The sequence below is a fragment of the Sphaerodactylus townsendi genome, linkage group LG11 (assembly GCF_021028975.2).
Source record: "Sphaerodactylus townsendi isolate TG3544 linkage group LG11, MPM_Stown_v2.3, whole genome shotgun sequence".
Taxonomy (NCBI): domain Eukaryota; kingdom Metazoa; phylum Chordata; class Lepidosauria; order Squamata; family Sphaerodactylidae; genus Sphaerodactylus; species Sphaerodactylus townsendi.
The window spans coordinates 23,870,961-23,882,897 of record NC_059435.1 but is presented as its reverse complement, the minus strand read 5'-3'; the positions used below and the strand labels follow the sequence as shown (position 1 = coordinate 23,882,897).

Here is an 11,937-nt window from a genome sequence, read left to right as displayed (position 1 = left end):
ATAAACTCCACACATAAGCAAAGGTACTGATTACTAGGAAGCACTGACAACTAAAATCACTTTCTGGGTCACAGTGCTTTCCAATTTAAGTCCAGCCTGAATTTTTTAAAGTGAGGGTTTGCCACCAGATATATGCCAGATTTTATTTATTTATTTATTTATTTATTTAATATACTGCCCTCCCCCTGAGGGCTCAGGGCGGTTCACAACAGGGTTAAAACATACATTGAAACATAATTAAATTAAACATACATACATTAAACATACATTAAAACATAATCAGAACTGAACAATTGCAACCACAAGCACTGATGTGCATAGCTGAATGACCTGGCAGAGACAGCACAGGCAAGACTTTCACACTCCTGAACTCAGTGCTTTAATTTCAATAAAGTCCATTCATGTACCTCTCAGTTCTACTTTCCATATCCCTGCCTTCTGAGGTAAGGCACATGGCAAATAATAGAGGGTGCATTTTCATGGTAGTATCCCTTTGAGGATTTCCTGGTACCTATCAAACTTTCTTTTAGGTGCCAACCAAAATATTTTATCTGATGGTATTTATTTATTTATTTACACAGCTATTTTTATGGTCCGCTTCTAGTAGAAGTTCTGACTTATCTATGGGTGTTTTATGCTATTGTTATGCCTCTGGCTTGTTGCCTTTTCATGCTGATAATTTGTGGTGTTTTTAATGATTTTATAGTACTGTATTTTTACTTGTAAGGTGCATCAAGCAGGGTTCTTGGGAGGCAGCATACAGATTCCCTAAAAGGAATAAATAAATACATTTGTAATTCATACATGCTAAGAAATTAAATATTCATTCTGATCTGCAGGTGTCCTATGGGTCAATAATGCCCCAGTGCTTGCAGAGGGGACTATCTTTATCTTTAACTTATTGATATTATAAGAGCATCCTCCTTGTGTGGAAAACTAGCCTCGCAGAAATTCTGCATTATAACTTTTCACCTTTACTGTGCTAATTTTATCCATTTATTATTTAATTTTCAGGGAGTGTTTTACCTGAGAAAGCACGCACGCACGCACGCACGCAGAATTACCCACTTTATTCCTATCAGGCGTCTACGACTTCATTCTGATCTGCACGTGTCCACTAGCTCTCACACAATAGGTGAGATGAAGGGGTGGGCAGAATCAAAAGAATGCTGTCGCACTATGTTACGCTTCTGTTGAGGGAGAAACAGCGCCTGTTTTTTAAATATTCCCGCACAGTTTTTAAAAAAAGAACTTTGTTTTACACGTGAATTAAATTAGCTAGGCGCGCGCGGAGAGGCTAGGCGCGCGCGCGGCGCTAGAGGGCGCTGTGGCTTCGGCGTTAGGGGTCGGCTGGGGTCCCGAGCAAGGAGCGAGCCCGGCCAGGGGGGATTGGCGTGAAGCGGCGCTCAAAAGTCTCCGGCTGGCGGCTGGACCGGGTCAGAAGACGCCGAAAGCCCGGCCATCTCCGGCTCCCTGCGCGGCTGCAACGGCGGGAACCTCCGCAGGAGTCAGGAACTTGAGGGGACCGCTTTGTTTCCAGGCTCTGCCCGTGCGCCGCTTGCCTCTGCATTCGCTCCCTTTGCACCGGAGAGCCAGACCAGGCGCGGGGGGTTTTCCTATCCGGAGAGAGAGAGTCGCGCTTTCTTCCCTCGGAGAATGGCCGGGTCCCCTTGGCAGGGCAAGCGGGGCGGTTTTAAAGTGTTGGTCGCGACCATTTCCGTGGCTCTGGTTTACTCCTATAACATCGATCTGGAGCAGCCCGTGGTTTTCCAGGGACCCAATAACTCGTTCTTCGGATACTCCGTGCTGGAGCATTACTACGACAATACTCGATGGTGAGTAAAGTGCGGGGAGGGAGGCAGGCAGGGGCTAAGGCTGTGTTTCGGTATTGCAGAGCAGCCTGCAGAAAGCGTGTGCCCGCGGATGCTGTTTTTGCCCCCCCCCCCCTTCTGCTTTAAAACTTGAACAGAAGTCTCTCCTTAATCTTTTGCCTGCCCTATCAGTTGTTCGATCATTTGGAAGATTTGTCTGCAGGACTTTTTAGGGACTGAGACTTAACTCCTCTTTTCTCGCTGGGGCGCTCTGCTCCTCTCCATTTTACAGGCGTGTTCGCTCTGCACTCGATATTGTCAGGGGTGCTCTCTGCACATACTCAGAGGAAACTTCATGATCTGGGTCTCAGATTTCAGTGCTTTCTGAAGTATCCTCTGCCTGAAGGAGGCGGGGAAGGGTTAAAATGGCTATCTTGACAGTGGGAGAAAGCATTTAAATTGGAAATCACGAAAGCCAGGCTCCCTCATGACCCCAAAGTGCTCTTTGGCTGAGGTGGGAGAGAAATGCATTCCTTTCTCCTAATATCCGTCACCCAGGATTCTGCCACAATGGATGGAGGGACTGCTGGCAGCGGAGGGGGACTTCTCACAAACTGGGATACATATTTCTGCTTCCTGTTAGTGTCAGAGGGAAACCTCTTGTTCTTACTCTGCAGCCACACTGAGTACTAAATTGGTACCCCAGGAATGATCCGTGGTGGTATAGGTTCTCTTGTGGGGCACATGTGTGTCATTAGGCATCAAGTAATGGAGCCCGTGGAACATGAGGGGACTTGGTGGCTTGGATATTTGGATATAGTTAGAGAAATGAACTGGCTGGGTTGCGTGGGAACGGAGTCCCGGTTTACGATGTGCGCTAAGAGAAATGACAGAATCTGTCAGGAAATCTGTCATTGTAGTGACACCAACTCTTGGCCACTGGGGAAGGCTGCCCAAAATGGCAGCAGAAGCACCTTCCCTAATGATATTTTAAATAGATATCTGTGCAAGCCTTTTTTTCAATGTGTGGGTGAATTGGCATACGTATTTGTGGGACTCACATGAAGCAAGCAGAATATGTGTTCACTCATGGGAGTTTGGCACATACTGGTTTTTGTGCTTTATTCCTTGGGCAGAGGCAGGCACAACTGCAAGATCAGAATGGGTTACGCGTTCTGTGGGATCTGGCGTTTGCTGAGAATTGAAGGAATGCCTTCCTGGTACATTCATTAAATCCAGTGCTTCTCCAGCCTTGGAAAAACTTAAAGACTATATTTGCTGACAGCTGTGCCTTCTTCTTTGCCCCTGGTGTCTGTAGTTTGCGGTATAGTGCCTCTGAGCATGGAAGTTCCATTTGGGTGTTACAGTTTACAGCCTCTGATAACAGTGACACAGGATTCTTCGCACATTCTCTTGTATGTGCTTACTTTATCAGTTCAAGGTTTTGCATCCAGCTTGTCTAAATGAATGTTTATCAGAGTGGCCATTTTAGCATCAGATGAGCTCTTCCTTGGTCTCAGCTGAAAACTTAGGGTTGCTGAGTCCAGCTGTAGAGCATCTGTATCTTCAAGGGCTACGTGGAAGAAAAATTGACATTTGTGATGGCACCCTTATACCAGTGACGTGTGTGATGGCACCCGAACAGGAATCTAACTGGTTCTGGTGGGTTTTCCGGATTGTGTGACCGTGGTCTGGTGGATCTTGTTCCTAACGTTTCACCTGCATCTGTGGCTGGCATCTTTAGAGGTGTATCACAGAGGGAAATCTGTCTGCAAATTCATAGAGGAATCTAGCTGTCCATCTGTTGGAGGCAAGGCTGTATTGTCTTTGTATTGTGGAGGCAGCCAGATCATATGGGCAAAAGTCATTTTTTTACAGTGTACCTGTTGATTCCTGCCTGTGTTGCAGTTGTAAGACGCCTGATACTTCTGTCCATTAAAATGTGGCTGTGCAGATTAGACATGACATATCAAACACGTGGATGCATGCCTGTGATTGGCAGCTGAATGTGTGTGCTATCTCTTAAACACTGTTGTGTTTGAGTTGGTAGTATATATCAGGACTGGCAGAGGCTGCCTGGGTCTCAAGCAGAGAAACCCTTTAACATCATCTTCTGCCTGATCCTTTTAAAAACTGGAGATACCAGGAATTGAACCTGGGACCTTCTGCATACAAGGCAGATGCTCTACTGCTGAGCCACAGCCTCTCCTCAAAGGTATTATCTTCCAGTTTATCATCACAGAGCTCCTTTAATGTTTGGATGGACTGCTTTCAAATACACAGGAAAGTACTCTGCTCAGGAAGCCGCATGATGAAGCAACTGACGATTGCAGGAGAAATTAACACGTTTATAAAAAAGCCCTTCATCTCCTTTCCAACAGCCACAGGTCTTTGGTAGTTGATACATAAAGACACATGTGAATCTTCCCTTGAGATAACAGTCAACAGGTGATAAACAGTCATGTATGGAGTGGTCCAAGATGGAAGATGGTTTTAAGCTGTATCTCAAAATACCTTCCAATTATATTATGTTGCAGCATCCATCTACAGTCTTTTTTGATGTGGGCTGAATTTCAAGGATTCTTAGTAGGACAAGGGCCCCTTCCGCACATGCAGAATAACACACTTTCAATCCACTTTCACAATTGTTTGCAAGTGGATTTTGCTATTTTGCACAGTAAAATCCAGCTGCAAAGTGCATTCAAAATGGATTGAAAGTGCATTATTCTGCATGTGCGGAAGGGGCCAAGATGATGCCATCTGCCCCTCTCCCAATGAGCTCAAAGTGTTATATATTGATCTCCTGTCTTCTGTTTTATATTCCCAATGATGCTATGATGTGTGTTAGGTTGGAATCATGACAGCACCAAGTGAGCTTTGTTGCAGAGGAGGGATTTGAACCCCATTCAATGAACTTAGAAACCATACAATCAAAGAGATGGAAGAGATCACAAGGACCATCAAGTCCAACCCCCTGCCATTTAGGAATATACAATCAGAGCACCATTGACAGATGGCCATCCAGCCTTTGTTTAAAAACCTCCAAAGAAGGAGACTCCACCACACTCCAAGGCAGCGTATTGCACTGTCGGACAGCCCTTCCTGTCAGGAAGGAAGTTTTTAAATCTCCTTGCAGATTCGATGAAGCAATGTGCTGAGGCATAGGGGAAGACAAAGACCCACACACCATTTTATTTTGGTAGGAAATTGACTACAGCTTGTTATATACATGCAAAGAAGCAGAGGCACAGCATGTGGATGGATCCTGACATCAGACGACCCACATGCTACCCCACGAACACAATCCCCAGCCCATTATCTGGTGGAAACCTCGGATCCTGGCATTGGGCAACTTGATGAAATACCTTTCTCCAGCCCACCTGCTGGGGGAAACCGAGGAATGACAAGTAACTGGAAGCCAAGCAGGTGTGGACCTCTGCTTTGTCCCCTTGCCACCTGAAAGTGTAGGTCAGTGGCATGAGATGCATCTGGGCACGAGCCTAATGGCCTCCCACATCCCCCAAGCCCCATATGGGGCCCTCATAACAATGGGGAGCCAAGCATGCAGGCACAGACTCCTTCCAAAAGGGTCCGTCCCAAAGTGCAACCCATCAAGCTGTGACAAAATGGGAAAACAAAACCAAAGAACGCAGTGTAACCATTAAAACAACCAGATGTAACTGACAAGATAAGAACAGGGAGGTTGGGTGGGCAAGCTGTTGTTCCACTGAGAAAGGCAAGGCCGGAACTGTGCAGGTGCCTGCCTTAAATAGCTCCCTAGAATCTCAGCCTCGCCCCCTTCATCTTGCCCCCAGCCTTACCTGGCAGGCTAATGGAGTGCCTGTCCTTGCCAGCTGAGGGTACCATGTGGGTGGCTGGCCATGCTGCCTACCCCTCCTTCTCCACGTTGCAAACTGCAAATGTTGGTGATGGAGTGAGGCATGGCTACTCTTTAGATGGCTCTGCTGCTGTCCCTTTAACCTTGATCACTGACTAGCATACAACAATATTAGGAAAGGATTCATTTTTGAGCAGCATTGCTGAAGGTTTAGCAGTAGGGCAAGTTCTCACTGAGATGATACATTTGATTGTGCCACTTTAGGCTGCAGTTGTTGCTCACATGGTGGAATGTGCTTTTGTGCAGAGTAACATCAAGTCTCTGCTGACTTATGGTGACCCTGTAGGGTTTTCAAAGCAAGAAACATTCAGAAGTGGTTTGCCATCACCTGCCTTTGCATGGACTGGGTGGGTTCGGAGAGAACTATGATTGGCCCAAAGTCTCCCAGCAGGCTTCATGTGGAGGAGTGGGGAATCAAACCCAGTTCTCCAGATTAGAGTCCACAGCTCTTAACCATGCTGGTGGAATACACTGTCTCAAATCAGCTTCCCTATGCTTAGTAAACTGGCTTGTGGGAATGAAACTGAGTCTAGAGGCTGTCTTTCTCACACTATTTGTAAAAGATTCCATTAAAAATGGAGGAATGATAGTTGTATCTTTTCCTTCCTCTTTTGTGAGATACAGTTTAGACTTACTGGTAAGTGGATTTAAACACATGTCCTGCAGCCCAACTTGCAGAGTTGATCTTGTAAGGGCCTGTAAGACTGTGTTGTTCCACCGGGCCTTTGGAGTGTCCAGCCGCTGAAATGGTGCCCCCCCCCCCCACTGCTCCTGCTTTGGCACTGGTATAACAGAGCTCCTCATATTGAGGGGCCTGCCGTTCCCCCCTTCTTGGGGTGGGTTTTTAAATTGAGCCTGGACGCCTCTTGTTTAATTTGCTAATTGTTAGCCGCTGTTTTTATGTATTTTAAGATGTTTTATTGACGGAGCCTATGTTTGTATTGTACCGGATTTGCTCCTGCTTATTGTTTATATTATGTTGTTCACCGCCCAGAGCCCTTTGGGGATCGGGCGGTATAGAAATTGAATTAATAATAATAATAATAATAATAATAATAATAATAATAATAATAATAATAATAATAATAAAATTGTCTGGGACAAGCTTATCTTATAGGGGTATATTTTTATCCATTTCCCTGTTTCTGGGGCTCTTGAAATTATTCCTCAATTACATCTCTGTGCTTCATACCCATCGATCTCTTTTAGGGTCAACCAGTGCAGCACGCCAGTTCATCACAATAAGAGACCATTGTCTGCCCTACAAGCTGAGGCCACTTGCTAGGCGGGTTTTAAATGCAGCCATTAAAGAGGTGCATTGTACACTTGTGTATGTGTGTGTGTGTACGTTTGTGTACACACACAATTAACTTCAGCCTGTCAGCCTGTGCTGTTCAACCAATTTGGCAATGCCTTGTGTACTCATAGACTGTTCCTAAGCAAAAATGTCCTCTCTTTCCAGCCAGAGAGCTGTCAATTAAATCCTGTCTTAATAATGTATTTGTCGTCGCAGAAATGCTGCCTCTCTAGCTGTGGCTTGGAAATGGCACTGTGAGTTGGCATTAGCTGTTAAGCCTTTGGTGTAACTGAGGTCACTTGGTTTATACTTAGAGAATGTAGTATGGCATTAAAGTAATTTTGCACCATCTTGGATGGATGTGGTGTGGTGGGAGAAGTTTTGACTATTCCTGGAAACTGCAAATTACCAAATAATATTTAGCAATAGCTCCCTTTTCTTTCTCCTTCTTTCAAAAGCTTAAGTGGTGGTCCTTATGTCTTGTAATCATTTATTAGATTTCAACTAATGTTTACTGTCTCTGAGCCAAACAAAACAGGATAATTTTAACCCACTGCCTCTATTAATAGATTTGCAGAATCCTTTTTTTTTTTTTGAAGGAAGATGGTAGTTCCAATCCTAAAGTCCCTTCGTATTTAGAAGCAAGGGGTTGGAAAGTCGAGAGATCTGAGATTGAGATTGCAAATGCCTTAACAGACCAGGTGCTCGGGAGCAACAGCCGCAGAAGGCCATTGCTTTCACATCCTGCATGTGAGCTCCCAAAGGCACCTGGTGGGCCAGTGCGAGTAGCAGAGAGCTGGACTAGGTGGACTCTGGTCTGATCCAGCTGGCTTGTTCTTATGTTCTTATGAGAGTAAAGACCAACATGCTTTCTATGGTTCATTCCGCGCATGCAGAATAATGCACTTTCAAACTGCTTTCAGTGCTCTTTGAAGCTGTGCAGAATGGCAAAATCCACTTGCAAACAGTTTTGAAAGTGGTTTGAAAACGCATTATGTTGCCTGTGCGGAAGGGGCCTATGTGTGGTGGAAATGATGTGAAGAGTGTTGTCCTGAAGTGTCATGGAGTGCATCAAATGTGTATTTGAACCATTTCTTTTGTCTTTAAATGTTTGTTTAGTGTCACTTTGGTGACAGCTATAAATGCTTAAAAATTTGTGTTCCTGCTATTAATTCCTCTAGAGCCAATCCTGGTTCTTCTGCAGCAGGAGATGAAAATTGTTCTCTGTTTGACATGATGCCCATTAGGCAGGTGCAGTTAAAAAAGATGATTCATGATGTAATTTGGACTCGGCAATAAAGCGGAGTGATGTAGTAGCTGGACTGGGAAGATCAGGATTCATCTTCCAATATAGACATGAACAGAGGCCTATCTACAGAAAATAGTGCCCAGTGCAAGCTCTCAAACTGCATCCCCCACCTCTTGCAGGCTGGATGTTATGCCCCTATTGATACACCCCAAGATGGTGTTAGCCTTTGTTGTCCCTGCATCACACTGACTGCTCCTGTCTAACTTACTGTCCACCCATACTCCAATATCTTATTCTCACACAGTACTATGCAATAGTGCATCGTCCATCCAGAGAGTAAGGGGGAGTGGGGGAAGGGAGAGAACGGGTGAGAGAGAGAAAGGGGGAAAGGAGGGAAAGGGAGAGGAAGGGGGAAGAGAGAAAGAGAGTTTCAGCGGCAGTTGGGGGGGAAAGTTGGCCACCACCCTCCTCATACTGCTATGGTTGCTTTAAAATTTAGATTTACTTACTTTCAGAAGAACAGTGCTGAAGCTGAGAGGGGACTGGGGGTGAGGCCAGGCCAGAGAAACCCTCCCTGGCCTTTCCCCCCACTCAGTCTCCTCCTGGTTGCAGTGGACTCAACTGAAAGTCAGTTAATGTGAAGAGAAGTTAATTTTAAAGTAAGCAGAGGTTTTTTTTCCCCAGCAGGGGTGAGAAGAAGAAGAAGAAGAGTTTGGATTTATATCCCCCCTTTCTCTCCTGTAGGAGACTCAAAGGGGCTTACAATCTCCTTGCCCTTCCCCCCTCACAACAAACACCCTGTGAGGTGGGTGGGGCTGAGAGAGCTCCGAAAAGCTGTGACTAGCCCAAGGTCACCCAGCTGGCGTGTGCGGGAGTGCACAGGCTAATCTGAATTCCCCAGATAAGCCTCCACTGCTCAGGTGGCAGAGCGGGGAATCAAACCCGGTTCCTCCAGATTAGAATGCACCTGCTCTTAACCACTACGCCACTGCTGCTGAGGGTGGGAAGCATGGGCCATTTTTCTCCCCCACCCCCCAATGCTTTAAAAATGAGATTAATGAACTTCATTAATGAGATTAATGAACTTCCAGGTGGTGAGACCAGGCTAGATCAATTGGGGCAGGGGCTCTTCTTATGCCCACTTGACCTCCCCCACGCTACCTGTCTCTCCCTCCCCCTTATGCTCCCTTAAAGGGATGTTGTGAATAAGGAATGGTAAAAGATCCATGTACCTGGCCTGAGCTAATTGATAGGGGCATAAGCTACAATCTGGCAAAGCTGAATGTCATACCAGCCATTAACGTTCAAAGTACTATCTAGCTTTAAAAAGGGCTTGAACAGATTTATGGAGGAGAAGTCAATCTATGGCAGGGGTAGGGAACCTGCGGCTCTCCAGATGTTCAGGAACTGCAATTCCCATCAGCCTCTGTCAGCATGGCCAATTGGCCATGCTGGTAGGGGCTGATGGGAATTGTAGTTCCTGAACATCTGGAGAGCCGCAGGTTCCCTACCCCTGATCTATGGCTACCAATCTTGATCCTCCTTGATCTCAGATTTCAAATGCCTTAGCAGACCAGGTGCTCAGGAGCAGCAGCAGCAGAAGGCCATTGCTTTCACCTCCTGCATGGGAGCTCCCAAAGGCACCTGGTGGGCCACTGCGAGTATCAGAATGCTGGACTAGATGGACTCTGGTCTGATCCAGCAGGCTAGTTCTTATGTTCTTATGTTCTTACTATTGTTGTATCTTTTTTGACATCTCTTAGTCATCTGCTGCTTGGTTTCATCCAGATAGCAGCTTCCATATTCTAAATAGTTGCTACTGTACATAACAAGAAGGCATCCTGGAGATCCAAAAAATACTATTGTCCCTTGGGAAATACTATGCAAAGGCAACTTCAACATAGATGATTCTCCATCTTTCTTTAAAAAAAATATACCCTGCCTATATGCAAGATCTCTTTTTTAAAAAGTTATTTAATCAATTTTACATACAATATTACACGTACACATCATCAAACAAAAAATGTAAACTAACCTGAAGGAAAAACAAACTACAATAAGAAACATACCTAAACTTAATTGACTTCTCCTCAGCCTCCTATAGCTAAATTGATTTTGTTTGTTAGATATAAACAAAGTTTGCCCTCCCCCTATTAACTATATAACTGTTGTTGTACTAAAAGAAACAAATACAATAGAAGTTTGTATATGCAAGATCTCTCGGTGATTACAACATTAAAACACTCCATCCATTGAGTCATCTCTTGAAAACACTACAACATGAAAAGTTAAAATCCCACCCCCCCCCCCCCCCCCCTGCTAGCAGCATCATAGAGGGGGCATCCAGGGATGCTAACCAATGCTTAGGTGAAGAGGAAACTGTGAGCAATAAAGAGTAACATGGATGGAGAAGAAAATGCTGCTGTTGTGGTCCAGCCCTGTTTTGCTTATTGCTTGTGCTGTTAAGAGTAATTGTGGCATGTTTTACTACAAACATTTCTGTTGAGACTCAAAATCTGGCATTGTGGTTTCTTGTTTTGTTTTTAAAAATCATGACCATCCCCAAGAACTGAGGGTGGTAGTCGTTAGCATCCCATGAATATAGCCACAAAATAGACTGGCACAGTGAATGGACCCTAATAGATTCCACGGCTTGTTGGGATGGAGTCCAAGCTTCAAATTAATGAGCCTTACACAGGCCAGTGTTTTTCTTTACAGTGACAGTCTGGACAGTGCCCTAATGGGGCATGCTTGTACCTGTATTTTATGCACTGTAAACCAGTTCTGTGGCTCTCTTTGCTGTCCAGATGACTGCTTTTTGGCAACTTCTGCAGTGACAGTCATTTTGACAGCAGGGGCCAGCTTCCAGACATGTCCCATTGTGCCCACTGGAAATAACTTTAGTGGCCCTAACATTGGAAATGGGAATAGTGTACTCACTTCCTACTTTTGCATTTTCTAAATGGTTAAAGGTGGCTTCTAAAAACACCTTTAGCAATAACAGGAGGAGGAGAAAAACCATTCCATTCTTTTCTAGTACCTTAAGGGCTGTCGTATGGAAGAGGACAAAATTTTATTCTCTGCTGTTGCAAAGATCTAATGGGCTTTTGTTATAGAAAGAGATTTCAGTTGAATACTTGGAGACTAATGGTGAGATTAGTTAAACCAGAAAACCAGACTCCTGGATTGGGGGAGATCTTCCTTTCTGGAGGTTTTCAGGCAGATGATGGACAGTACCAGCACTTGGGAATTTTCTTCCTTTGGGATTTCTTGTGTTAAACAGAACGTTGGGCTAAATAGGCAATAACTCTCCTTCCAACTGTTTGGTGAGCAATCTTAGGCTCATTCCGCATGGGCCAAAAACAGCAGTGTGAAAACGGTGTAAAAGGGTTTAAAACGGTGTAAAAGGGTTTATAATGTTTTTGCACCATTTTCACACCGCTGTTTTTGGCCCATGCGGAATCAGCCTTAGTTTTACTGGATCACACTTGTGTCCTGAACATTTTCCAAGGACCACAGGACTACCTACTTTCTCTCCTTTGATAATTTTATGAATTTTTAAACAGGTTTTGTGAACTTTAATAGGTTTTATTGTGATAGGTTTTAGTTGTTTTTACATTGTGTTGGATTTTATGATTTTTATGTGTTTTATGTTGTAACCTGCCCTGAGACCTTCAAGTAT

At 44.7% G+C, this 11,937-nt stretch overlaps 1 protein-coding gene and 1 non-coding gene across 3 annotated transcripts in view; one reads left to right on the top strand and one right to left on the bottom strand.

The window, feature by feature from the left end:
• The first annotated feature begins 1,389 nt into the window (after positions 1-1,389).
• The window catches only part of ITGA9 (integrin subunit alpha 9), a 246,500-nt gene continuing 235,952 nt past the window's right edge, over positions 1,390-11,937 (top strand). Inside the window, exon 1 of one of the 2 annotated variants that reach the window (XM_048511594.1) lies at positions 1,390-1,835. In XM_048511594.1, the coding sequence (XP_048367551.1) occupies positions 1,657-1,835 (179 nt within the window). In that variant the 5' untranslated portion in view covers positions 1,390-1,656. Of the gene's footprint in view, positions 1,836-5,168; positions 5,238-11,937 lie in introns of those variants that run through there. The other variant, XM_048511595.1, reaches the window with a different exon arrangement.
• Positions 3,946-4,020, bottom strand: TRNAT-UGU. The gene has a single exon. It is a non-coding gene; the product is annotated as a tRNA-Thr (tRNA).